Source organism: Lepidochelys kempii, chromosome 23 (genome assembly GCF_965140265.1).
Source record: "Lepidochelys kempii isolate rLepKem1 chromosome 23, rLepKem1.hap2, whole genome shotgun sequence".
Lineage (NCBI taxonomy): Eukaryota > Metazoa > Chordata > Testudines > Cheloniidae > Lepidochelys > Lepidochelys kempii.
The window spans coordinates 6745849-6773674 of NC_133278.1; the positions used below are offsets into that span (position 1 = coordinate 6745849).

The window sequence follows — 27826 nt, forward strand, 5'->3', positions numbered from 1 at the left end:
GAGGAGTGCTAGGCAGAGACGGGCTCCACCTAACGAAGAGAGGGAAGAGCATCTTCGCAAGCAGGCTGGCTAACCTAGTGAGGAGGGCTTTAAACTAGGTTCACCGGGGGAAGGAGACCAAAGCCCTGAGGTAAGTAGGGAAGTGGGATACCGGGAGGAAGCACGAGCAGGAGCGCGTGAGAGGGGAGGGCTCCTGCCTCATACTGAGAAAGAGTATGGGGATCAGCGGGTTATCTCAAGTGCCTATACACAAATGCACGAAGCCTGGGAAACAAGCAGGGAGAACTGGAAGTCCTGGCAAAGACAAAGAATTATGATGTGATTGGAATAACAGAGACTTGGTGGGATAACTCACATGACTAGAGTACTGTCATGGATGGATATAAGCTGTTCAGAAAGGACAGGCAGGGCAGAAAAGGTGGGGGAGTTGCACTGTATGTAAGGGAGCAGTATGACTGCTCAGAGCTCAAGTATGAAACTGCAGAAAAACCTGAGAGTCTCTGGATTAAGTTTAGAAGTGTGAGCAACAAGGGTGATGTTGTGGTGGGAGTCTACTATAGACCACCGGACCAGGGGGATGAGGTGGACGAGGCTTTCTTCCGGCAACTCACAGAAGTTACTAGATTGCAGGCCCTGGTTCTCATGGGAGACTTCAATCACCCTGATATCTGCTGGGAGAGCAATACAGCGGTGCACAGACAATCCAGGAAGTTTTTGGAAAATGTAGGGGACAATTTCCTGCTGCAAGTGCTGGAGGAACCAACTAGGGGCAGAGCTGCTCTTGACCTGCTGCTCACAAACCGGGAAGAATTAGTAGGGGAAGCAAAAGTGGATGGGAACCTGGGAGGCAGTGACCATGAGATGGTCGAGTTCAGGATCCTAACACAAGGAAGAAAGGAGAGCAGCAGAATACAGACCCTGGACTTCAGAAAAGCAGACTTTGACTCCCTCAGGGAACTGATGGGCAGGATCCCCTGGGAGGATAACATGAGGGGGAAAGGAGTCCAGGAGAGCTGGCTGTATTTTAAAGAATCCTTATTGGGGTTACAGGGACAAACCATCCCGATGTGTAGAAAGAATAGTAAATATGGCAGGCGACCAGCTTGGCTTAACAGAGAAATCCTTGCTGATCTTAAATACAAAAAAGAAGCTTACAAGAAGTGGAAGATTGGACAAATGACCAGGGATGAGTATAAAAATATTGCTCGGGCATGCAGGAGTGAAATCAGGAAGGCCAAATCACACCTGGAGGTGCATCTAGCAAGAGATGTTAAGAGTAACAAGAAGGGTTTCTTCAGGTATGTTAGCAACAAAAAGAAAGTCAAGGAAAGTGTGGGCCCCTTACTGAATGAGGGAGGCAACGGAGTGACAGAGGATGTGGAAAAAGCTAAAGTACTCAATGCTTTTTTTGCCTCTGTCTTCACGAACAAGGTCAGCTCCCAGACTACTGCACTGGGCAGCACAGCATGGGGAGGAGGTGACCAGCCCTCTGTGGAGAAAGAAGTGGTTCGGGACTATTTAGAAAAGTTGGACGAGCACAAGTCCATGGGGCCGAATGCGTTGCACCAAGAGTGCTAAAGGAGTTGGCGGATGTGATTGCAGAGCCATTGGTCAGTATCTTTGAAAACTCATGGCGATTGGGGGAAGTCCTGGACAACTGGACAGCGGAGGGCAACAAAAATTATTAGGGGACTGGAACACATGACTTTTGAGGAGAGGCTGAGGGAACTTTGGATGTTTAATTGTAGCCAGACAGCCAGCCCCCCCACCCTCAGACCAGCATTGCTGGAAACACAGGAGGAAGCCGGAACAGGGCACTTAACATATATTCCAGCACAGCCTTTGAAGCTGTGAAAAGCACAGGTGTGCTGCTACAGTGTGCCTCTGGGAACAGATACAATGATTAAGCTCACAGCAGGCAGAGGCCCTGTGACAGACATGGCTCTTAGCCCCTACTAAATAGCGTGATGCACACACACCAATATCCTAGGTGGGAAAATATTTACCCTGATAAAAGAAATGTCCAGTAGTCGAAACTTATTGTTTCTCTCCCTTGCAAGTGTAAACTACTCTTGCGAGAGCTGGCGTCACCCAGACAGACCAGCCTCAATTTGGCATAAGAAAGGAGAAAGAGAATAAAGGAGTACAGAGGTATAAGTAGGGGACCTACAGCACCATGATTTTTGAGTGCTTTTCACTATCTATCTGCTGGTCAGATAAGTGACAGCCTCCCAAGGCTTCTGCAGCTAAGAGGGTCCCTAAGCCTTGTCCCTTATTCGTCTTTCCGCGGAATTGAGTGACCGATCCTGGCTTGGCACCGCTGGAATCGAGAGATCCAAGGAGGGTAAGAAGCACCCACACCTGATCTCCTATCTTTAGTGTACACATATTTTGAAATAGAGCTCTATACTTTGTTTTCTTTCTTTGGGATTGTGGCTTCAGTTTTGTAACTTCTTTGTGTGTGTAACATCTCTACATTTAAATAAGTAGGCACTAGCAATTTTGTAACCACATGATTAGAATCTAGTTTAATAAATTTTGGTAACCATTTATGCATAAACCTGACTTGTTTTCTCTGGTTTACTGTAAAGCGCCAACACAATTAAAGAACCTCAGCCGTTTTGGCTCTAAAGCCTGGCCATTAGGTGAGAGTACTAAGAGCCTAGCGTTGAGTTGTGCCGCCTCCACGGGGCAAACTCTTGGGGCACCTGTCAGTAAATCCTGGCTGCCCGCTGCGAAGGAGCTCTGAGCTCTAGCAGTTAAAGTCACGGGTGTGGAGAGGCTCTTAGTGCTGCCATTGGGGCACCTGTCAGTCAGTATTGACTGCCCGCTGCGAAGGAGCTCTGAGCTCTAGCAGTTAAAGTCACGGGTGGTTAGGACCTTGGGGCATCCGTCAGCCTAGCCCGGGCTGCCCACTGCGAAGGGACAGTGCGTCCTAGCGGTTAAAGTCACGGATGGTATAAACGGGCATAGCTGGCACCTCACCAAACATCCTTGGCCGTTGGCTAACATTAGTCTATGGAAGAGAAGAATGAGGGGGGATTTGATGGCTGCTTTCAACTATCTGAAAGGGGGTTCCAGAGAGGATGGTTCTAGACTGTTCTCAGTGGTAGCAGGTGACAGAACAAGGAGTAAGGGTCTCAAGTTGCAGTGAGGGAGGTTTAGGTTGGATATTAGGAAAAACTTTTTCACTAGGAGGGTGGTGAAACACTGGAATGTGTTACCTAGGGAGGTGGTGGAATCTCCTTCATTAGAAGTTTTTAAGGTCAGGCTTGACAAAGCCCTGGCTGGGATGATTTAATTGGGGATTGGTCCTGCTTTGAGCAGGGGTTTGGACTAGAAGACCTCCTGAGGTCCCTTCCAACCCTGATATTCTATGATTCTAAGGCTTGTAACCGCTGCAAGAGAATGTGTCTGAGACAAGTGGAACATTGACTGATGCAAGCAAGTGCAGCAAGCATGTAGGTATAGAACATAAAGGGGGGATTTAGACAAGTTTTAGCTTAGAAGACCCGTCGGACACCCAAGACCATGGGATGCCTGGATGATGCAGTGGTCCCCCTTCTAGCTCTCCTGTAAGTAACAGGTGTGGTAAACCCAGGACAAACAGCTACAAAAGGGGGGTAGTAATTAGTCCCAGGGGTTTAAAAGGCCCTTCCCTATCCATTGAGGAGAGAGAACCAGAGGGCAATAAGGCTCAGCTGGAAAAGGGGTTGCTAGGGAACCAATTAAGTTCAGCTGACTCCAACTACTTGGGACCTTTTTAAACCCTCCCCTGGGTGGTAGGAGGGGCAGAGTGAAGGAGTGAGAGGAGCGGGGAAGCTGCCAGTAGGCTGCTTGCAGCAAGACACCAAACCTTCCCAATAGAGAGGCTGCACTTGCTCCCCAGGGGGAAGGAAAACAAGCACAAGGGACTGACTGAGGAGAGGAGTAGCCGGACCCTGGGCCACCTCTAAGGATTCGCCTTGCCCCGAACCTGAGTCTCCGAGGCTAAAAAGGACTGAGCCTACTGAGTATTTTGCCACACGGGCCATTGTTTATAGGATCAGGGAAGCATCATTGTAGTGGGGGTTTCCGGTTACACTGGGTACAGGGTATGGGAAATATTCTTAAAACCAAAAATTAGATCCAAAAATGTCAAGAAGGATCATGAGCAATGACCGTACCTCTCCAGCACGGGATGCGTGCACCCTGCCACACAACCCATGGCACTAACACCAATAGACACGCAGCCGATTACACGTCAAAGCAACTTGTTTAGTCAGAGAAACATCACTTGGGGTCCGCTGGTGAGGGGGCAAGAAGTGATTTTCCCCGCAGGACACACCCTCTCTGCTGTAGACAGAGCCTAACAAACCAAACCAGCTCAGCCTGTGTCTACGCTCTGGACCTTACAGCGGCACTGCTGTGAGGCCTCCCGTGTAGCGGCTCTGTGCGGGTGAGAGAGAGCTCTCCCACCTGCATAATTAACCCACCCCTAACGAGCAGCGATCGCTATGTTGGCAGGAGACTCTCTCCCGCTGACATAGCCCTGTGCACCCTGGCACTTCTGTCAGTGAAACTTTTGTGGGTCGGGGCAGAGGTGAAAGTAAGCCGGTCCGGTCCAGTCTGGCGTACCGGTAAGAAAGTGGCCGCCAGTACACAGCCAACCCGTACCAGCAGGGCCGCTGATGGTGGGGAGGTCACAAAAGGGACAGCTGCCCTGGGGCCCGGCGATTTAAAGGGGCCCGGGAATCCCAGCAGCAGCCGGAACCCCGGGCCCTTTAAATTGCCACTTGGAGCTGCAGGGTTCCTGGCCGCCGCTATCCTGGGGCTCCGGCAGCAATTTAAAGGGCCCGGGGCTCCGGGCTGCTGCTGCTGCTATCATGCCAGCAGCTGGAGCCCTTGGCCCTTTAAATTGCCAGCGCAGCCCCGGGCAGCGTGGTCCGGGCTGCGCTGAAGGGCCCCCAGCCCTGCCCCTTCTGCCTGAGGCCCCGCCCCTTCCTGGGGCCCAGAGCCGCCCCCCCCACCCCCCACCTTGTCCAGGACCCCGGCCACCCTGCATACTGGTAAGTCCTTTAAATTACTTTCACCCCTGGTCAGGGGTGTGTTTCTTTTCACACCCCTGACCCACAAAATTTTTACCGACAAGAGCGCTAGTGTAGACATAGCCTTAGTATCCTCAACAGACCTCACCAGCTTGCTGTCAGCTTCTTCCTCCAGCCATTAACTTGTTGATTTACCCAAAACAAGAATAGAAGTGGGCAAGAGCTCCAGGACATTTATGGAAACAGCATATTTGAAGCATATGCTAGAGAATATTTGCAAAAGCAAATTCGGTATTTGCATTTACAAGTGATCACAACACAACCCTAATTCTAGGGGTTACATTCATCCAGACAGGGAACAGAAACAAGAGCATGTGACTGATGTATTCTGAATACCAAATGAAAAAACAGGGCTGTCCCTACCCGTACGCAAAGTACGCAGCTGTGTAGGGCACCAGGAAATTTAGGGCAAATTTCCTGGTGCGCTACGCAGCTGCGTGCTGCTCCAACCCCTGCTCCGCCTCTTCCCCCGGCCTCTGCCCCAGCCCCACCTCTTCCTGCCCCTACTCCACCCTAGCCCAGTCCGCTAAGGACTGCAGCAGGTCAGGCCTGCACTCATTGGCAGCGGGAAGTGCAGCCACCCAGCCCCAGCTGCACCACCGGTGAGTTCTGTTCCTCCCTGCCCCCCAAGCCTCCCCCGTGGAGGCCTGGGGTCCCATCCCCACCTCCCTTTGTGGGGGGCTGTGTAGGGCCCCAGAATGGCTAGGGATGGCCCTGGAAACAAACAGCTCACATATGAGCTGTAGACCAAGGATTACTCAGTGAATCATTTCAAAATTAAATGAGAGAAAAAAATCTCAGGATGATCATAAACAAAGAGGGGCAAAATTCAGTGAATAAAGTCACAGTCAGCCCAGCATGTATCCAGAGCTCGGACACATTAACTGAAGCATGCTGAATGTTTGTTTAAGGTGCATCCTTTTTCCAAAATACTCATAAGCCACTGGAGCTATGTGTGTGTCAGCCAAAGCAGAGGTACCGAGTATTAAACGGTCTGATCAAAACCCCTTTCTTCTCTCGAATGCTCCGCTCTCATTCTCTTGGCTCTAATGCAGCCAATATTTCACTCATGTTCCAGGCATCACAGAGTCTTTCAGCCTGGACAGGTCCTGACTTTCTAATGGGAAAAACAAGTGAATTCTCTCTGATCCCCCCAGCCTTCCTTATTCATCAGACGGATGCACCAAAGCACACATGTTCAGTGCCTCTTCCCTTTGCTGGGCATTTTAGCCTCTCTCCTCTTTGAGGAGCAGCCGATCACTGTGACTGTGACAACTTCTGTCTCACATGACTAGATTCAAATCCCAACAAGACTTTGCCCTTCAATGAGTATCAAATTTCAAATTTCCTTCATCTCCTATCGTGCATTTTAGCCAAAGCCCTTGGGAGCCACCAGGTTACCTGGCTCACTTTTTCCAGTGGACGTTAGCACGCCAGAGACAGATTATTTTCCCTCATGGAAGACAGACTGGTTTCATGCCATTGATCATAGATATCCAGATCCAAGGTAGAACTATTCTCTCCTTGTTCATCTGTTTCTATTTCTTCACAGGCCAGATCCACAGCTCTGCAGGGTCTGCTTCAGAATTGTGACAGACAAGGAACATCAGCACCTCAGTCATTCTCCCTTGTACAAGGAGGAGGCTCACAACTCCGCAGTTCCTTTGCTTCTGTCTGAAGCACAGCAACCCTGCAACTCCCAGCCGCTAGGACCCAGATAGGAACATACCTGTAGGAATACAGGGACTGCAATGCCAGAGCAGACCTGTGGCCATCTAGTCTGTATCCTAACCCTACCAGTTAGTGGTTAGCTTATGCCCCAAAACAGGAGGGTTTGCGTCTCATATTTTTTATTCTCTCTAACACGGTGTTGGGGTGAAATGCTAATTCCATTTAAGTCAGTGGGATTTTTGCCACAGACTTCAGTCCAACCAGAATTTAATCCTGAATGTTCTCGTCATCCATATAAGTTTCCCGTCTTTGTCTAAATCTCTTGGTGATATCATGTGGCAATGAGTTCCACAAGTCAATTGTATTGTATAAAAAGTATTATGAGATACGTCTGACACAGTCGTAGAGTGAAGAAGACTAAAAGAATGTGACTGCATTAACAGTATAATTTTTATGCCCTCAGTCAGCTGAAATGAAACACCAAGTTTGTGTGGGACACAGGGAAATTTGAGACTAAGCTCAGTGGCATATAACAGTAGGCAGGTGCAAATGAGCGGAAGGAGAGAGAGTTCTATGATAGCAGCTGTCCAACCTCAGGAGCAGCTGCTCTTTATATGGTCACAGTGCCTGTAGATCCTGGTCAGTGTCTCTGCTCTTGCACACAGGACCCTCTGATAGCTCCATCTGTTCCCAGTGATTTGCTGAACTCGGATTTCACAAATTGCTCCCAAGTTTAAATCTGCAAGCCCATGACTGCTCGAGCCACAGGCCACCAGCTACTACACCACCCAGGCATTGGGATTCTTCAGATCTGGGATTTGGAACCATGCAGGGTTTTCTTCATGGCCCCCTCCATGCAGGAGTCCTTGAAGCATAGTGTGCATACCCCACACCTCTGCCACCTCACCTGGCCCTTTGTATAATATGCCAGGAATTATATTACCCTACTGGGTCTTCCTCCCTATCTTGCCCCCTCACATCCCAGGGTCTTGTCAAAGTCTCTCAATGATCGATGTGTATCATCTGTAGCAAAATACTCACTCTGGGAGCTGGAGCCCCGAAGACTGGCTGGGCAAACACATTGGGGATCTGCAAGGACAGAGAGGCCAGGTAAGCACAGCAACTGTGATGTGAGCTTCAGCAGCTAAAACTCCCCTGCCTGCATGATGTCACCAGAATTAAACAGCCCCTTCGCTTCGTGACAAAGCAGAAGCTGGACCGCTCGCCCCACCAAGGCCCAGACAAAGCCCCAAAATGAGGGGTCCGGACAAATGATTCCTGCAAGGAACTGGACCTTCAGGTGTCTACCCTTCAGAAAGGATGTTGAAAAGCGAGGTCTTGGGGTGTCACTCTGGTGAGCTGTGTAGCTGCTCCATTCTGATAGGGTTGAGGGGTCTCAGCAGCAAGATGCTTCCCAACCAGGTGACTGGGGCATTCGTAGAGCACCCGAAAGCGTGCTAGTTCAGGTATAAAGCAAGGCCCTGCCCTAAGGAGCCTGCAGCCTACACAGAGGCAGTGCAGCAGGGGTGGAGGAAGACAAAACACTCCTCACTTTTCTGGCTTCTTTAGTCTGGTAGCCCTTGCCCAGGAAAGGAAGTCTTGGGCAGTGGGAGGCAAACCCTGTTTGAATGTCATACGCAGGGGGACCGTTGGACCCAGTCCACTACTCCCATGCTGATTCAAGCAGGGGGACATGTCAGGTATTGTGCAGGCTACCATGGCCAGAGACAGAAGCATTTTGACCCCCGATGTCTGCTGGAGCTTTTCCAGCTCACTTTTCTAGGATGATCTGAGCATCTCCTCTTTAGATCCACACCCCCCTCTAAGTTAGCTGAACATGGGACTGTAAGAGTTGTACTCACACTGCTGGAGTGAATTCCACAAGCAGGGGCTGCCTGCCCTTGCAGCCCCTAAACCCAAAGAAGTACGTTAAGGTGAACCATAGAACCATAGAAGATCAGGGTTAGAACAGACCTCAGGAGGTCATCTAGTCCAACCCCCTGCTCAAAGCAGGACTAACCCCAATTAAATCATCCCAGCCAGGGCTTTGTCAAGCCCGGCCTTAAAAACCTCTATGGATGGAGATTCCACCACCCCAGATTTCTCCTAGGTAACCCATTCCAGTGCTTCACCACCCTCCTAGTGAAATTGATTTTCCTAATATGCAACCTAGACCTCCCCCACTCCAACCTGTGACCATTGCTCCTTGTTCTGTCATCTGCCTCCACTGAGAACAGCCGAGCTCCATCTTCTTTGGAACCCCCCTTCAGGTAGTTGAAGGCTGCTATCAAATCCCCCCTCACTCTTCTCTTCTGCAGACTAAATAACTCAGTTCCCTCAGCCTCTCCTCATAAGTCATGTGTCCCAGCCCCCTAATAGTTTTCGCTGCCTTCCACTGGACTCTCTCCAATTTCTCTACATCCTTTCTGTAGTGGGGGCCCAAAACTGGACGCAATATTCCAGATGTGACCTCACCAGTGCCGAATAGAGGGGAATAATCACTTCCTTCAATCTGCTGGCAATGCTCCTACTAATGCAGCCCAATATGCCGTTAGCCTTCTTGGCAACAAGGGCACACTGCTGACTCATATACAACTTCTCATCCACTGTAATCCCCAGGTCCTTTTCTGCAGAACTGCTGCCTAGCCAGTTGGCCCCCAGCCTATAGCGGTGCCTGGGATTCTTCTGTCCTAAGTACAGGACTCTGCACTTATCCTTGTTGAACCTCATCAGATTTCTTTTGGCCCAGTCTTCCAATTTGTCTAGGTCACTCTGGACCCTATCCCTACCCTCCAGCCTGTCTACCTCTCCCCCCAGCTTAGTGTCATCCACAAACTTGCCGAGGGTGAAATCCATCCCATCATCCAGATCATTAAGGAAGATGTTGAACAAAACCAGCCCCAGAACCGATCCCTGGGGCACTCCGCTTGATACCGGCTGCCAAGTAGGGATTGCATGTGGGATTTAATGGTACTAGAGACAGGGCAGGGCAGTAACGGGGAGTCAAGGCAGGCAAAGAGCTGCAGGCCTAGATACTGAGAATCGGTGATGTAGCAGTAGTTGGCACAACACCTGAACAGATCCTTCTCCCCAGCTGGACCTTCCCTTCTGGCTTCCCAATCTTGAGTACCACTCCACACTGCAGGGAGCTTTTCCCCAGCATGCCTTTCTGGGGCTCGCCCTTTTAAATTTGACGGCTGCTGCTCTAAAGTGGCCATCTTGCAACTGGCAGTTGCTGGCTCCGTCTCCCTCTCCCTCTCTCCCCCAGCTGTTAAATCTATGATTGCTGAGGGGCTGGGATACTCGCCTTGCATGCAGCGCAGGCAACTCCCTGCCCCATTGGGCACTGGCCCCCCGAGTGGCCAGTCACTGTGGGCCTGGACATGGGAGGCACCATTGGAGGACAAGACATTAGTCACACCCAAGTTCCTGAATGGTGTCTCCTGCTGGGTGCAGTAGTGGGGGGTCCCATGGAACAACACCCCCAGTTCCTCTGGCTTTCCTTGCCCTGCATCAACACATGCCTCCCTATATTTCAAGTGCTAAAGTGAGACACAGCGCCGCTCAGACCCGTCTGCCCCTCTGGAGATGGAGATGCCAGGTTTGATTGGTGTTGTGACCTAATGCACGGGTCACTCAGGTATGGCCTGGCCAGCCATAGACAGAGAGGCGGCCAGGCCAAACCTGAGTGGGCTGTGACCCTGTGCACTGAGTCTCAATGCCGCTCTGTTTGGGGGCCCCTCTCAAACAAGGGACCTGTGGCAAACTGCCCCTTTCTCCCCTCTCCTCTCACAGGTGGCCCTGAATGTGAAAAATGTTCTCCTTTAACCAGGATGGAGGTTTGGGGGGTCAAGCAGGACAGTCCAGCGAAACTCGGGGCAGTTGAGAGGTCTGTTAATACAATGTCCCTTGCCACTGGGCAGCCGGCCTGAGCAGTGGAACTGGTGTTAACAAGGCCAGAGCAGATACTCACGCTGGGGTTTGTGAAGTTGATGCAGTTCACAGTCACGTTCCCTTTGATCTCCAGGGTCTGGACCGTATGAAGGGAAAGGCGGTGTCTGTACTCCAGGAAGTGCTGACCATTCACAGAGACCTAGGGAAAGGGCAGAGGGAGGGATGGGTGAGGGCTGTGCTAGGAGGAGTGAGAAGATGAGGGTATCCGCAGTGGGAGAGCCTTTACTCTAGTTAAGATCACGTCAGGGCTGCAGTATCGCCAACCCCAGTGTTCACAAATTATGAGTTACACCTCATCAAATCTTGAGATTGTCTTAAATATAAAGAATTATGGACTCTGTCTATTTGCCTTCTGGGTTTCTGGTCTTTCGGGATCACATTTTCAACTTTTCTCCACAGCCATGAGAGCTGGAAACTTGCTGGGTTTTGTTGTTTTTTTTTAATGAAAGCTGAGAATCTGATGTAATCACATGACTCCAGGAGTAGGGGCTTTAAGAAAAACACCCAATATTGCAAGAATGTGGGGCTTCCCTGCTCTCACTTGCTCACAGCTTCTTGAAAATGTCTCCTCTGGGGCTGAAACCTCCTCGGCTGCACTCAGCCCAAGGAGGAATGTCTCTTCTGGGGCTGAAATCTCCCCTGCTACACCCAGCCCAAGGGGAAACATTTTGGAAAGTTTCAGCAAAGTCTATTCAATGACTTTTAGTTTGGCTGAAAAAATGTCCAGCACCATAAAAGCTGAACTCTGCTGTCCACTGGTGTCTGGGCCTGTCTGAGCAGGAGCCTCCAAGTGACTGCAGTCTCTGCATGAAAGTTAACCAGGCTCTGTGCATCCCCGTTTGACACAAGCGGAAACATTCTTTGCTGACACTGAGCCAGATTCTGTTGCCAGTGATATCGGGGTAATCTGAGGTAACTCCACTGACTCGTAGAGCTTGACTCCACTTTCCACCACCTCCGTGTAAACCGGAAGTAACACCAAAGAGGCTGCAGAGATTACACTAGTGCAAAAGGAGAATGAGGCCATGGATGTAGGTCTTGTCTACACAAGGAAATTATACCAATTGAACTACATCGGTTTAGAAACTGATTTAGATCAACCAGTGCAATCCCCAGTGTCAGTTCAAAAGTGCCTTGTCATGGAAGTGTTGGTCCTGACTCCACAGTTCAGCTGGAATTGCATTTTGCACTTAAATCAGGGATTTGTTTTATATGAAAAATACAGCACATGCTCCTCAAACTTACAGCACTCCCTCACGGGGCACTGAATGGATTGCCTGAAGATTTACAAGTACATCTCTATTAATTAGTTTGTGAGTTAAAATTAATTAAAAATTGGATCCTTTAAGAAATTTAGTACCCAGTGTCTCTTTGTCCAGAATGATCTCGATAACCTCCCAGATCGATGAAACTTCAAACTTTACATATAGTTAACATTACTAGACCTCTTGTGCATAGGCTATATTTGAAGAAATTACATTGTTCTTTAGCTAAGTGATAATTTTTTTATTTAATCGTTATGGTTATATAGGCTGTAAATAGGCTCAAATCAACAATTCAGGTAACTCAGGTAGGGTCATTATGACCTTAGCAGTAACTCACTCAATCTATCCCCTCCCTTCCTCTGATTTGCCTACAACAATTCGATTGGCACATGTGCCATGAGTTCTCATGGGTAGATTACTGGGCCCAGCTGTCACAGGCTCCCCTTTTTAAAGGCTCTGGGCTGCTCCTAGTTTGGGAATCAGGGTGTAAAAGGCTCCCCATGGTGCTGCTGCCTCAGATCCACTGCGCACTGAGGCCTGGTCTGCACTTAACATTTAGCTGGATGTAGCTTCGGCCCTCAGGGGTATGCAAAACCCATCCCCCAAGCACTGTAGCCCCAGTGCCACCCACCCGTCCCGGCAGAAGCCGCTGTGTGGCAGGGGAAGCCCCAGCACCCAGACCCCCGCTGTGGCGCTGGGACTGGAGGAGCTCTCACTCCCCGCTGCGCCCCGGGGCCGTGGCATGGGGACAGAGCTTCTCTGGTCTTGGGGCTGCAGTGGGGAGGGGGGAGGGCAGGGGTTTGCGGTGGGGTGGGTGGACCCTGGGGGAACAGGGGTGGGCCTCAGGAAAGGGGCAGAAAGGGATGGGGCAGTGGGCGGGGCTGCAGGCGAAAGGGGTGCGGAGGGGCCACCCCACTAACTCCGGCTCAAGGTCCCAGGCAATCTTAATTTGCCTCTGCTTCTGGAGCACCCCCCTAAGCCCGCCGGTTCTTCCAGCATGCTCAGAGTCAGCCAGTGTCCCTGGAAGCCCCCATCCCCCCGCAGGTAACGTGCGGTGGGAAGGGGGCGTAGGGAGGAGACATGAGGGGAGGTCATGTGTCCTCCCCATTAGTTGGTGCCCCCCCTCTGGGGTGAGGAGGCTGAGCTGGGACAGGCCTCAGGGCGGAGTGGGGTGGGGGGCCGGGGTCCAGGCACTGGTACCCTCCCTACTTCTAGGGAGCTTCCAGTGCTCACACCCAGCTTCTCCAAATGCAGGAGTCGCGCGCGGCCCGTGTGGAGCTGGGACCCTCCCCTAAGAGGCCAGCCACCTTGTGACAGTGCCTTTGGAAATCTCCCCCTTGTAACAGAGGAAGACTTAGCCGCACCCTCTGCAAGGCTGCGGAGACAGACCTCAGTGAGAGCCCTTCCTGCAAGTCTCTCCCCTCCCTGCCAAACACGGTATCAGCTGAACTCCATCAATGCTTAGGGCCTGATCCTGTCTCCCTTTCACATCCCTCTGCGGCATCTCGAGGCCAGTCACAAAGCAGTGTGAACCCAGGGGCGGTGAGGTGTATGGGCCCATGGTGCCCGTGCTCCACCAATATGAGAGCACAGAGGCCTGGCTCCCCCGAAGTTTGGATCCGGGTCTCTCCCCCTGCCCCACCTGCCGCCCCCACGCACCTCCCCCGAAGCATCCCGCCCTGGCCCCGCCTGCCGCCCCTGGGCAATTTAAAAGGGCCTGGGGCCCCCACCGCCACCGCCAGCAGCGCAATGGGGCTAAGGTGGCTTCCTGCCCACCCGCTCCGCTTCCGGAAGTGCTCGGAAGTGGCCAGCACAACCCTGCAGCCCCTGGGGGGCTGGGGTGTCTCCGAGCACTGCCACCATCCCAAGCTACAGCCAATGGGAGCTGCAGGGGTGGTGCCTGCAGGCACCGGTGCATGGAGACCCCTCTGGGCCCCCGCCTGGGAGCTGCTGCTGGAGGAGAGTGCAGGTCGCTTCCGGGAGCCGCCTGAGGTAAGCGCTGCACCCCTCACCCTCTCCCGCAACCCGACCCCCTGCCCCAGAACTCAAACTCCCTCCCAGAGCTCGACCCCCGAAGCCCCCTTCCTGTACCCCAACTCCCTGCCCAACCCAGATCCCGCACTCAAACTCCCTCCCAGAACTAGCCCCCAGCACCCCCTCCTGTACACCACCCCCTGCCCCAGCCCGCAGCCCGCACCCAAACTCCTCCCAGAGTCCGACCCCCGCAACCCTCCTTCACCCCTGCCCCAGCCCAGACCCCACACCCAAACTCCCTCCCAGAGCCTTAGGCACCACCAAAAATGATACAAACTTGCCTCCCCTGCAAGTATAGGCACCAGCAAGGCACCCCAGAAGCACAGACTGGTCTGTACTGGCCTCCCCTCAAGGCCACAGACTGGTACTCGCTGATGTGTCCTGTCCCAGCAAGGGGACCTGCTTCCCCTCCATCACCCCTGCAGAGCTAGTGGCCCTTGATGGGCTGTGGTGCAGTGCCTGGCAGCTGCCAGCAGCAGAGTATCCACCCCGGCTGCCGTCCTGCCAGGGCCGTGTGCTCACCTGATAGCAGTGGCCTTTGACGTTGATGATCACTTCGAAGTAGATGCCTGGCTGGAAGGGCATGTGGTAGGTCCTTTCCTCTGGCCCCCAGCAGCCGTTCTGCTCGGTGTTGCACACAACCACTGGGCGGCCCTCGTTGAAACGCGGATTAAAATGGAAGGCGATGTCCCCGTTCCCGCACCGCAGGTTCACCACAAAACTGAAACAGAACAAGATGGTGTGACCGGGGCTGCCCGTGCCAGGACGGGGGGTGACATTGCACCCCATATTCTTCACAGTGATATGATTGTGATATGATTATGACATAATCATAATGTATTTTATGCAAGATAATCATGTCAGATGTCATTGAAAAGGTTATGATTTGCTGAATAGGATTATCCTATTTGTATGCATGTGTATCACTTTTGTACCTGAAGTGATGAATATTGACTATGTATCTGTACTTCAAATGTAGTTACACCTGGGTAACTCCCACTAGCCAAGATGCTTTCATTCTAGATAGTGAGTGGGGAAGGGCCCATTCAGGGCAACACACTATTAGGATAAAACAGTAGGCCTTAGGGGAAGCTTTTCTCCCACCTTGGGAGCCTTCCTGAGAACTACAGACAGCCTCTGAATAATGGCTGCTATGACCACATGTCTCTAGACTCCATCTCCAGATGCCAGTGTTTTTCCATAGACTAGTCTGGGAACCAAGCTTTGGGAACAAAGAATTCCGTCCATACGCAAAAGCTATATAAGGCAGGGAGTGACATCATCAGGTGTTCTTCACTCCCCACACAAGAAGACTCCTGGAAACACTTCAGGAACAAAGACTGAATTGGGGGAAGTGCTGGACCCAGGCTAGTGGGATTTTTAGCCTGTGACTGAAATACCTGGAGGTTCCAATCTGTAAAGCAAGTGCAGCTTGCCCCTTAAGAATCTGCAGCCTGCTTGTATCATCTCTTAGGATAAGAATCTGCTAATTCATATCCAATCTATTTAGTATATTAAGTTTCGTTTGCTTTTTTTACTTATTTGCTAGGTAACCTGCTTTCATCAGTTTGCTATCACTTATAATAACTACAAAAGAAATATTTTAAGTGAATACGTTTTGTTTTTGCTTTATTTAAACCACTGTGTGGAAATCATAACTGAGGGGCAAAAGGCTTTTGCATATTTCTCTCCACATTGAGGAAGGGGGAGAATTTTATGAGCTTATGCTGTACAGTTCCATGTGCAGTGCAAGATGATATAATTTTGGGTCTATACTCCAGAGGGGGGGTGTGCCGAAGGAGCTGGGAGTAGCTTTCCCAGGCAGGGGCCAGTCAGAGAGCCTGCATGTAACTGCAGCTGGGTGTATCCCTACCTGTGTGTATGATGGTGAAAGTGCAGGCTGGAAGGCTTTGTAGCTTGTCACAGTAGTGCAGTGTAAAAGGGAGCCCAGGCTGGTGGGTCAGGGGGCTCAGTGGTACCCCAGTTCCAGGTGGCACCCTGGGGGGAACCCATCACAGGGGGAATGGGGAGAATAGGCACTGACTGTGGAGGTGGGCTGCCCCTGGCAGGGAGGGAGCATAGGGGCTTCCCATACCAGGGGGCAGGGAAGGGGCTTCCTGAGCCAGGTGTGGGGGACTGCTCTTGACAGGGAGTGGGCATGGGGGCTGTCCACACCAGAAATGGGGGGCTGCCTGCGCAAAGGGTAGGAGGTAGGGGGGCTGCCCTCCATTGTCGGGGACGGGACTATGGTGGGACAGAGGGATCATGGGGCGATGCGGGTGGGGTAGAGAAGGGGCCATGTGGGGCAGGTAGGCTTGGGATAGGGCTATGGACAGAGGGACAATGGGGGCAATGGATGGGGCCTTTCTTCAGGGAAGTGTGCAGAGGGAAGTGTCACAGGGGCAGCCCCCGCCTGGTGTGGGGAGCAACTGAGGGTGTGGATGGCACCACATTGTGGAGGGGGCAGGGTGGATGGGGCTGTGGGAGAGGCACTGCCTCGGGTGAGGCGAGGGAGGAAGGATGGCAGTCATGGGACAGCCCTACCTAGAGGGGAGGGGGAATAAGGCCTGTGGGGGCAGCCCTGCCTCGAGGAGGGGGAAAGGGGCAAGGAGCCCTTGGGGGCAGCCCTGTCTCAATGGGGAGAGGGAATGTCATAAACATAAAGGGAAGGGTAAACACCTTTAAAATCCCTCCTGGCCAGAGGGAAAACCCTTTCACCTGTAAAGGGTTAAGAAGCTAGGATAACCTCGCTGGCACCTGACCAAAATGACCAATGAGGAGACCAAGCTTTCAAAAGCTTGGGGGAGGGAGAAACAAAGCCTCTCTCTCTCTCTGTCCGTCGGTGTGATGCTTTTGCCGGGGACAGAACAGGAATGGAGTCTTAGAACTTAGTAAGTAATGTCGCTCAATATGCGTTAGATTCTGATTCCTTTAAATGGCTGATAAAATAAGCTGAATGGAATGTAAATTCCTGTTTTTGTGTCTTTTTGTAACTGAAGGTTTTGCCTAGAGGGATTCTGTAGGTTTTGAATCTAATTACCCTGTAAGGTATTTACCATCCTGATTTTACAGAGGTGATTCTTTTTACTTTTTCTTCTATTAAAATTCTTCTTTTAAGAACCTGATCACTATTAAAAATTAGTTCCTTATTTCTAGCCTGGATTTGTCTCACTTCACCTTGCAACCACTGGACCTCATTCTGCCTCGGTGAGATTAAAGATATCTTTGCCCTCTGTGCGCCGTGATCGTCACCTGTTTGCTCTCTCTGGGAGAAACTCAATAGACGGAGCTCCTTTAGTCCTGCCCTGTGCGGCAGCTTGTCCAGCCCTTGGAGCGTTATTCTCATTCTTTTCTGAACTTTCCCTTTCTGTCAACATTGGCACTGGTGAGAGGAATACTGGAGACTGCGCCTCGTTCTGATTGCCACATAGTAAAAAGGATGGTGTAAATAGGAGACAGTGCAGAAAAGAGACACAAAAATGATTTAAGGGCTGGAGAAAATGCCTGTCAAGAAGAGACTTAAGGAGTTCAATCTCTCTGTCTTATCATAAGGAGGATCAAAAGGTGACTTGGTGACAGTGCACAAGTGTAACTCCCATGCCTTGTGTGTGGTGTTCTGTCCCATCTAGTGGCACTGAGAGAGAGAGAGAGAGAGAGAGAGTTTGCACTACAGCCTTAGCTAACAGCCAGTTGGCTTTTGGCTCCAGAGGTTCCCGGTTCAATTCTGCCCACTGACGAACAGGGTCTGTTGGCGTTGCACAAGCACCTTCACAAGGAGAAAATACTGGCTACTAGAGGGCTCTTTGACCTAGTGGAGAAAGGCCAAACAAGAACCAGTGGCTGGAAGCTGAAGCCAGACTAATGTAAAATTAGAAATTACAGTCAAATGTTTACCAGGGAGGCTGATTAACCATCGGAACAAACTCCCGGAAAGTGGTGGATTCTCATCTCTTGATGTCTTCAGACCCAGACTGGCTGCCTTTCAGGAATGTGCTTTAGCAAATGCAAATGATTGGGCTCAATGCAGGGGTAACTGGGTGAAATGTGATGGCCTGTACTACACATGAGGTCAGACTAGATGATCTAATGGTCCCTTCTGGCCTTAAAGTCCTGAAACTGTGAGTCAACCTGTTTGAAGTGTGGACACCAAGCTTGTCCTGGTACCCAGTGATGGTCTCATCAATGCCATATAGGGGTGACAGCACCTCCTTACTTCATCTTCCCCTATTCGTACCTCCAAGGAACACCTTCACCCTCTCAGCTGCTGCATTGCTCTGGAAGCTGGGTTTCACAGTTACCTGTAGTCCTTTTCAGAGAGCTGGGGCAGTGGGAGTAGAAACCATGGTGGAGGAGTGAGAGGTGAGGAGTTTGTTGAGAGGCAGGTGATTCAGGGGAGGCGGTTTAGTATGGGGAATAGAGTCATGGTCTGTGCAGCTAAGCGGCAGGGAAAGGAGCCAGGAAGAGAGAGGAGAACAGGGAGAGAGAGGGGCCAGTGGAGGGGGTGAACCTTAACAGCAGCCAGGAGGAGCCTGGTGGAGAAGCCGTGCTGGTGAAGGATGACAGTAAGGACAGCTCAGAGTTAGTGGCGCGGTGAAGGAGGGGAGGGGGACTTGGTGAGTGAGGGGGGAGGGGGACTTGGTGAGTGAGGAGGGAGGGGTAGTGGAGAGCTGTTGAGTGCTGATTGCACAAGGGCCTGGTTGAGCTGAGTCCAGATGGAGTGCTGGTGGGGGAAGCGGGTGAAATGCAGCACAGGATGGGGTAAATAGCACCAACCTTTTCACGAAGGTTTGGACTATTCCTTGGATTAACACCATCTTCCCTTCACACAGGCCTCCAAAGATGGGTCCAGAATAGGGGACGCTCTGGAAGAAACCACCCCACAGTTTTAAGGGCAGCAGAGGAACCATACACTGCCCTGCACATACCCTGCACATACACGTACACCTACACTGGCCAGTGGGGTAGTAATTTTCACAGGGCCCTACTGCAGGTGTTCTGCTGTGTCTCCCAGTATTGGGACATTGTGGCTGGGGAGCTTCTCTCTATCAGGGCCCTTACTGGGTGACCAGATCATAGAATCATAGAAGATTAGGGTTGGAAGAGACCTCAGGAGGTCATCTAGTCCAACCCCCTGCTCAAAGCTGGACCGACACCAAGTAAATTATCCCAGCCAGGGCTCTGTCAAGCCTGACCTTAAAAACCTCTACGGATGGAGATTCCACCACCTCCCTAGAAAGAAAAGGATTACTTGTGGCACCTTGGAGACTAACAAATTTATTTGAGCATAAGCTTTCGTGAGCTACAGCTCACTTCATTGGATGCATTCAGTGGTTACCTCCCCAGGTAACCCCTTCCAGTGCTTCACCACCCTCCTAGTGAAATAGTGTTTCCTAGTATCCAACCTGGACCTCCCCCACTGCAACTTGAGACCATTGCTCCTTGTTCTGTCATCTGCCACCACTGAGAACAGCCAAACTCCATCCTCTTTGGAAACCCCCTTCAGGTAGTTGAAGGCTGCTATCAAATCTCCCCTCACTCTTCTCTTCTGCAAACTAAATAACCCCAGTTCCCTCTGCCTCTCCTTGTAAGTCATGTGCCCCAGCCCCATAATCATTTTTGTTGCCCTCCACTGGACTCTCTCCAAGTTGTCCACATCCCTTCTCTAGTGGGGGGATCAAAACTGGACACAGTACTCCAAGTGTTGCCTCACCAGTGCCGAATAGAGGGGAATAATCACGTCCCTCGATCTGCTGGCAACACTCCTACTAATGCAGCCCAATATGCCATTGGCCTTCTTGGCAACGAGGGCACACTGCTGACTCTTATCCAGCTTCTCGTCCACTGTAATCCCCAGGTCCTTTTCTGCAGAACTGCTGCTTCGCCAGTCGGTCCCCAGCCTGTAGCGGTACATGGGATTCTTCCTTCCTAAGTTCAGGTCTCTGCACTTGTCCTTGTTGAACCTCATCAGATTTCTTTTGGCCCAATCCTCCAATTTGTCTAGGTCACTCTGGACCCTATCCCTACCCTCCAGCGTATCTACCTCTCCCCCCAGCTTAGCGTCAGCTGCGAACTTGCTGAGGGTGCAATCCATCCCATCATCCAGATCATTAATAAAGATGTTGAACAAAACCAGCCCCAGGACTGACCCCTGTGGCACTCCACTTGATACCGGCTGCCAACTAGACGTTGAGCTGTTGATCGCTACCCGTTGAGCCCAACAATCTAGCCAGTTTTCTATCCACCTGATAGAAATATATCCCGATATTATCTGGCCCATCCCGATATTATGTCCAGATAATATGTCCAGAAATATGTCCAGATATTTTCTGGACCATCCCGATATTAGGGGCTTTGTCTTATATATGACCCAATTATCCCCCCCGCCCAGGACCCTATTGCCCCTTCCCCGTCCGTCCCGATTTTTCACACTTGCTGTCTGGTCACCCTAGCCCTGACAGATGTCTCCTGAAGAGAGAAGACAGTGTGCATCTCCAGGTGTTCAGCTCCCACCCAGCCTGACTCACCGGGTTGAGAATAGGCTGCTGGAAAGCCATGCTGAACTTTTCCAATGCTGCTGCTGCTGCTCGTGGTAGCCCCCGGTGGCTCTCTGTGACTCTTTAGGTTTCGTTTCCGAGCTGCAAGCACAGAATGTGGGCGGGTTATCTCTCTCCTGCCACCAGGTGTGCTTTGATTAAGGGTTTCAGAGTAGCAGGCGTGTTAGTCTGTATCCGCAAAAAGAAAAGGAGGACTTGTGGCACCTTAGAGACTAACCAATTTATTTGAACCTAAGCTTTCGTGAGCTACAGCTCACTTCATCGGATGCATCATGGTTCTCTATGGCAGGGTCTCTGGCGTTGCCATCCCAGGACCATAATCGGTGCCAATGACTTGAGGAACTGGCAAGAAAGGGGAAGTAAAATGCAGCTGCCATGGGGTGAGAGTCCAGGAGCATTGCCACCTGCTCGCACACCCTGCTTCCTGTCTCTGCCACCAGTTCCCCTTTCAAGTGCAGCTGTTGTCAGTTCCCACCAGGCTCTCAGACAGTTACTTGGCTGCTTTTGAGCTGGGTAAGAGACTTTCCACTTTTAAAGACACCAGTGTCTTTTGTGCCTGTTGAATCCAGACCTACCTGGCTAACCCTGATCCACGGACACCACTCTGTGCTCTCTGGTTGGCGTGACTCCAGTGCTCAGGGACATGGCAGTGGTGTCTTGACACAACCCTGGCAGTAGCCTGTGGACTGTAAGGCCTGCTCACCCAGACGGGGTTTGTTCGGGGAATGAGATTGGAAGGATGGAAAGAGTTAATGCCCTTTGGCCTGACCCGCCTCTTCCTTTAGCGTGGAGCTGGGGCTCAGCCTGGCTCTGGACCTGCAGAGATTCTCTCTTGTGGCCACAATCCTGAGGCTAGGTTTCAGGACTTTCTGAGACCTTCTCTGCAGCTGAGAAGTGTTGTGTGCTGGCCCCATGGTCCCCTAGCCAGCAATGAACACATGCTTCTAAGGGCACACCTCCCAACGTATCAAGTGGCGAATGCAGGATGCAGCGGAGTCACCCACTGAAAGTCAAGTGCTTCCTAGGCAGGGTGGCCACTGACCTCAGCACAGGGGAAACCGGGGAGATCCCTGTGGAGCTGCCCATCTCTGTGCAGCCATCCCTGCTGCAACCGCTGGCCCCAGGACCTTACCCGCCCAGCCCATGCCATACTCTGCCCCAGCCTTCCAGCCTAGTCCACCCAGGGGCAGTGTCACTCCCCCACCCCCCTGAGTGCCCTACGCTGGCCCCTGTGCAATGTATGGTTCCCCGGTGACCTTGAACATTGTGGGGTGGGTTCTCCCAGAATGTCCTTGAGCTCAGCAATGCAACTGAGCATGCCCAAGGGCATTGAGATTGCCCAAGGGGGGCTAAGTCCAAGCTCTACCCTGCCAATGGTACCTACTGGGTGCAATGTGCATACAGCTGTAGGGTTTTGGGGGGGCTCTCAGGAGGACAGGTCCACAAGACCCCAAGGACCATCAGATAAGCTTAAAATCAGGAGATGTGATCTATAATTCATTGGGGTTCTGATTTCTGAGCCTTGGGCATCATGGTTTCAAGTTACCTAGGCAAACAGGAGAGCTAAAACTTTTACTCTTTGGAATGAAAGCTGAGATTCTCAGGTGTTAACATGACTCTAGGAGCTGGAGCTTTTGGAAAAACTAAACATTGTCCCCCCAAATATCCCCACCTCCCCTAGGGGTTCTACTCACACGTCTCCCACTCCCACCAAGTTCCCCACTCCAGTCCCCCCTCCCCAAGTTCCCCTCTCCCAGTCACCCCCAAGACTCTCCTCTCACGTCCCTCCTCCCCCCAACTTTCCCTGTCTTGTCCCTTCTCCCCCTTCACTATGGGTTCTCATCTCATCCCCCCTTATCCCCTATCTTCCAACATCTTCCCCCTACCCGCACAGGTCCCTCTCTAGGATTTTTCCTCCAGCCCATAGCCGAGGACAGTACAGCACTGCATCTCCCTTCTTGTGACCCCCCCAGCTCAGCTATGCAGCACCCCAGACAGCTGTCAATCTGTGATGTCATGTTCCTCAGGGAGCTATCACCTGGTCATCAGCTGTAGACCTGGGCCAAGTATTATATGTTCTGCTTGAGATTGTCTCCCAGGAGCCTGGGGCAGCCTGGGGCAGGGTCCCAAACTGGCTGCTCAGATTGGTTTTGAATAAATCCATCGCCAGCCGTGCCCCAACCTCACCTGTGTTACCGAGACCCAGCTGGATACGTGAGCTGGCCCTGCACTGGCTCAGCTCTGGGTGGCAGGCTACCTGGCAGACACCCTAGCAGGGGAGGGACTGTGCTTTGACCTCAGGTGCAGGGAATGGTGGAGTCAGGTCAGTGTGTCCACCTTCCTTGTCAGACCTGGGATAAAATGACTCTGGGGATCTACTGATGTGCAGGGTGCTCCCCCACCCCTGCTCCCCTGCCTGAGCTGACTGAGCCATGGTCAGTCCTGGCACTGGAGTTGCCAAGATGAGTTGTGTGGGTTAAGTCTGAGAGCTGTGCAGTTGATGATGCTCACGTTGGCTTGGGGCCCTCTGGCCTTGATATCAGCAGTATTAGTCCAGGGCAGTGGTTCCCAAACTGGAGTTCGTGAACCCTTGGGGGTTCGCGAAATGTATCAGGGGGTTCTCAGAAAAAAATTCTGTAATGGCGGACAGAGCTATCCCTAGGGACCCCAGGCGCCGGGGCTGGTAGCCCACGCCCCTTGGGGACTGGGGGCTGGCAGCTTGAGCCACGTGACCATTACTTCCTGGCAGAACAAGTTTAAGCTTTGTTGTAGTTGTGCGCTGTTTGCCTGGACTGCTCAAGACCCGAATGCTTGTGGGAGGAACTCTTTATTTGAGTTGGATTCTTAAATACCTTCATACTGTTTCACGTCTGGTACTCCTTGACGAAACATGTAGGAGGCTTAATCAAAGTGATATGAGCTACAAAAGTGAAATCTTGGAAGAGTGTTGCTGTTTTCATAATGTAATAAAATTAATAATGTAATGATAAATAATAATGTAATAATAAATAGTGTGTAATAAGCATGTCATAAATTAACAAATTATTTCCAAGATCACTGTCTCTATAATTTACACTCAGGTAAGGGAGAAAATCCCTGGAAATATTCATTTTCAGGACAGGGTTGGCAAGATTTGATATTTTTGTGAAAGGGGTTCATGAGTTGTTAAAGTTTGGGAACCACTGTTCCAGGGAGTTTCTGGCTTGGCTCACGCCCACCTTGTATCTGATCTTCAGTGCTGGGTACAGAAGGCTTAGCAACCACACATCTCTTCACTGCAAGCCTGTTTCAATGGTCACCCCTGGGAGCCCGCTGGTGGACAAAGTATCCAAATCTTACTCCATGCATCAGTGGCTTAGGCCTTGGCTACACTTACAGATGTACAGCGCCGTGAGTTAAACCCGCCTTCGTACAGCTGAGTAGGGAAAGTGCTGCAGTCTGTCCACACTGACAGCTGACAGCGCACTGTGGTGGCCACATTTGCAGCATTTGCAGCTGCATTTGGAGTGGTGCATTGTGGGCAGCTAGCCCAGCATTCAAGTGGCTGCAACGTGCTTTTCAAATGAGGGTGGGGTGGAGCGTGACAGAGAGCGTGTGGTGGGGAGAGAGTGGGTTTTTGGGGTGCTGAGAATGTGTCAGCACGCTGTCTTGTAAATACAGACCCCCCTCACTCCCCCACCTCTCTCTCACTCACTGAAAGCAAATGGCAGCTGTTTCTTTTTTCCTCATAGATGAGTTAAGCAGCCGCTCGCTAAACGGACCTCAACCGCCTTCCCCGCTGCCTCTCTCTTCAAGCAAACATTAGCTGTCGGCACTCCAAACGGACCCCCCCTGCCTGCCTCTCGCTCATTCAAAGCCAGCAGTGGCTGTGTTTGGTTTTTTGATAAGCAGCCCCCGAAACGGAGCTTTGAAATGGCACTGCCGCGTCCGGAGTTCACAACAAAACAAGAGAGGACGCTTCAGGTAAAAGGCTAATGGGGTGTTTCCGGAGGTCAGTCAGTGCGTAATAACGTTACTCCCCGTTTACACTGGAGCTGGAGCGTCTCAGCCAATGCGGAGCAGCTGTTGATCCTCTGGGGGAGGTGGAGTCCAGCAGCGCCGTAGCCGCGAGACACAGCGCTGTACATGCCTTGCCAGTGTGGACGGGGAGTGAGGTACAGCGCTCTGGGTGGCTTTATTGCGCTGTAACTCGCAAGTGTAGCCTCTTCCCCTGACAGTCCCCTCCCGCACCCCCGGTCACCTTGGTACCTGTAGCAGATAAGAGCAGGAGGCTGGGACACTAGGGGAAAGTGTCCTAGGGAACTCCCCAGTGCTGGATTAGAGAGAGATGGGGAGGGGGCGGAATGAAGAGGTAACAAAGACACATCTTTAATGAGAAGTAAACAAGAGCAGAGGATGCAGGAATTCCAGCTCAGTAACAGGAATTGTCAGGTGCTGACACACCCAAGCAGGGATCAGTGGTAGGAGGGGCATATGGGGTGTGCTACAATCCCATGACTTCCTCTAACTTGGATTACCTTTGCCTCAGGCCCCATCACCAGACTTTCGAGGAGACAAGGCAAGATGCCTGTCCCTTCTCCACTGTGAACCTGTTGGCAAGGGATCAAGAGCTACACCCAGCAGTTGGGGACTTCTGGGAGTGACACATATTTCTCCTAAGCTGCCCACGCCCATCTTCTGCTGAACAACAATACACTCGGGCCCCCGTGCCAGTGAGCGCTAGGTGGCAAGTGGGTGGTGGTGTTTGAAGGGGCAGCCTATCATGAATCCAATTCACTGCAGTGTTGATCCCTGGGCCGTGTCTGGGCTGCAGTTTAATACAGCTAAATGCAGATGTATACAACTAGGAACAAAGAATGCAGGCCACACGTACAGGATTGGGGACTCTCTCCTGGGAAGCAGCGACTCTGAAAAAAATTTGGGGGTCATGGTGGAGAATCAGCCGAACATGAGCTTCCCAGTGTGACACTGTGGCCAAAATGGCTATTGTGATCCTTGGCTGAATAAACAGGGGACTCTCGAGTAGGAGCAGAGAGGTGATTTTACTTTTGTATTTGGCACTGGTGCGACTGCTACTGTGATTCTGTATCCAGTTCTGGTGCCCACAGTTCACAAGGGATGTTGATAAACTGGAGAGGGTTCAGAGAAGAGCAACAAGAATGATTAAATGATTAGAAAATCTGCCTTATGGTGATAGACTCAAGGTGATCAACCTATTTAGTTCAACAAAGAGATGGGTAAGGGGTGATTGGTAAGGGGTGACTTGATCACAGTCTGTAAGTACCTACCAGGGGAACAAATATTTAATAACAGGCTCTTCAAGCTAGCAGAGAAAGGTCTAAAATTATCCAATGGCTGGAAGTTGAAGGAAGACAAGTTCAGACTGGAAATAAGGTGTGAATGTTTAACAGTGAGAATAATTAACCATTGCGACAATTCCCAGGTTATAGTGGATTCTCCATCACAGGCCATTTTTCAACAAAGATGGGATGTTTTTTCTAAAAGATCTGCCCTAGGAATGATTTTGGTCAGTTCTCTGGCCTGTGCTAGTCAGGGCAGTCTAGAGTAGCACAATGGTCCCTTCTGGCCTTGCAGTTTATGAATCTCCTCGGTTGGGAATACTCCCAGGGTGAGCTCAGCAGGTTTCAGCTGGAAATCCAGCTTGGCATTTCTGACCGTGACAAGCTCTCCGTCTGCTCTGTGGCTACACTAGCAGGGCCTGTGGCAGCCTGCTCACCCTGTGGGCACCGGCTGAGAGCAGGAAGGGCAGCCATCATTACCCTTCTACTCCAGATTCACCCACTCTCCCTCCGGGAGCATCCGGATGTGCACGGAGTTAGCTTCACTCAGCCACCTGAAGAACAGCCCCTCCGGGCTGCGGAAAGTCAGGGGGGAGAGCTTGGATCCGCTACTGGTGGGAATTGCTAGTGCACCCCTCTGCGCCCCCCCACCCCAATCCTCTCGCCAAGGCTCACTCCTGCTTTAAGGTGGAAGGTCTAGGTGCTACCATAATACACCTCATAAATAATAATAAGAAGAAGAATGGAGACACTGGTATGGGGGGATGGGCAGCATACAGAACCCCAGCAGGAGTTTGGAGAGGGGGCCCCTGGAATGGAGCCAAAAAGGGGAATGGGGGCCATGGAGAGTAAGGGGGGAATGAGGGGACACATGGAGCCTCTGTCCCCAGAGAGGGAGAATAAGGGAGAAGGAGGGGCCAGTGGAGGGGGTGAGAATGCGGGACAGTGGTATGGGAGAAGGATATGGGGGACACAGAGCCCATGGCATAGTGAGGAAAGGAAGAAGAGGGGACCCAAGCATGGGGGGGGTGAGGAACAGGGGGACACAGAGCCCCTGGCGTGGTGGGGAAGTGGAGACCTTGGGATGAGGATGAGGGAGGGGAAACCCAGAGCCCCTGGCATGGTGGGAAAGGGGAGACCGTGGGATGAGGGAGGGGGGCACACAGAGCCCCTCCCATAAGAGGGGGGCCTGGGGAGCTCAGGGAGTCCCTAGAATCATACGTGCTGGAACTAAGAGTGTTGGGGGTGCTGCAGCACCCCCTGTCTTGAAGTGGTTTCCCTTATATTCTGGGGTTACGGTTTGGTTTAGTGGCTCTCTGGACCCCCACTACAAAAATAGTTCCAGCCCCCCTGCCTAGAAGAAAGACAAATGGGAGGGTAACACACAGAGCTTGTGGCGAGGAAAGGGAGGAACGCAACAAGCCCCGGTGAGTGCAATGCATTTGGCCTGCAGATGTACCAATGTGTGCAGCCCTCTGATACCGATATAACTTTCGCAGTATAATTATAGGAGTATAGTTTTGTCTCTGAATTTCCCAGTGTAGACAAGCCCTAAGTCTCACTGGAAGTCAATGGGATTTAGGTGCCTCCGTCACATAAGCAGTTCTGAAATCGTTATCCAGCGTCATGTAAGCACCCCTCCCATTGCTCTTCATTTCAGGGACTCCCTGTTATAGAGGCCACAGGGCAGATCCTCCTCAATCTTTCCATCCCTGTCCCTGCGCACATGACACATCCCAGCACAGGGAGGCTGGCTAGCCACTTTGAAACACACAGGGGAGAGGTTTTAGAATCATCCTCACATAGTATAAATTGATGCTTTCAGAACAGCTGAGGTAGTTAATGTCCCTGTCTTTGGATGCTGGTGTTGTCCTCATCTCCTGTATAGTTAGGCAGAATTCAATACTAAAATGCACTTGTCACTAAAGGCTCAGTCCTGCACCCACTGAAGCCAGTGGCAA

At 51.6% G+C, this 27826-nt stretch overlaps 1 protein-coding gene across 1 annotated transcript in view; it reads right to left on the reverse strand.

The window, feature by feature from the left end:
* The window catches only part of LOC140902309 (galectin-9-like), a 37285-nt gene extending 16720 nt beyond the window's left edge, over positions 1-20565 (reverse strand). The window contains exons 1-6 of the mRNA XM_073322263.1: positions 20536-20565; positions 18785-18873; positions 14534-14732; positions 10732-10851; positions 8621-8668; positions 7800-7847 (exon numbers count right to left, since the gene is read on the reverse strand). Coding sequence (XP_073178364.1) covers positions 7800-7847; positions 8621-8668; positions 10732-10851; positions 14534-14732; positions 18785-18873; positions 20536-20565 — 534 coding nt within the window. The remainder of the gene's footprint in view (positions 1-7799; positions 7848-8620; positions 8669-10731; positions 10852-14533; positions 14733-18784; positions 18874-20535) is intronic.
* Between the last annotated feature and the right edge of the window lie 7261 nt (positions 20566-27826).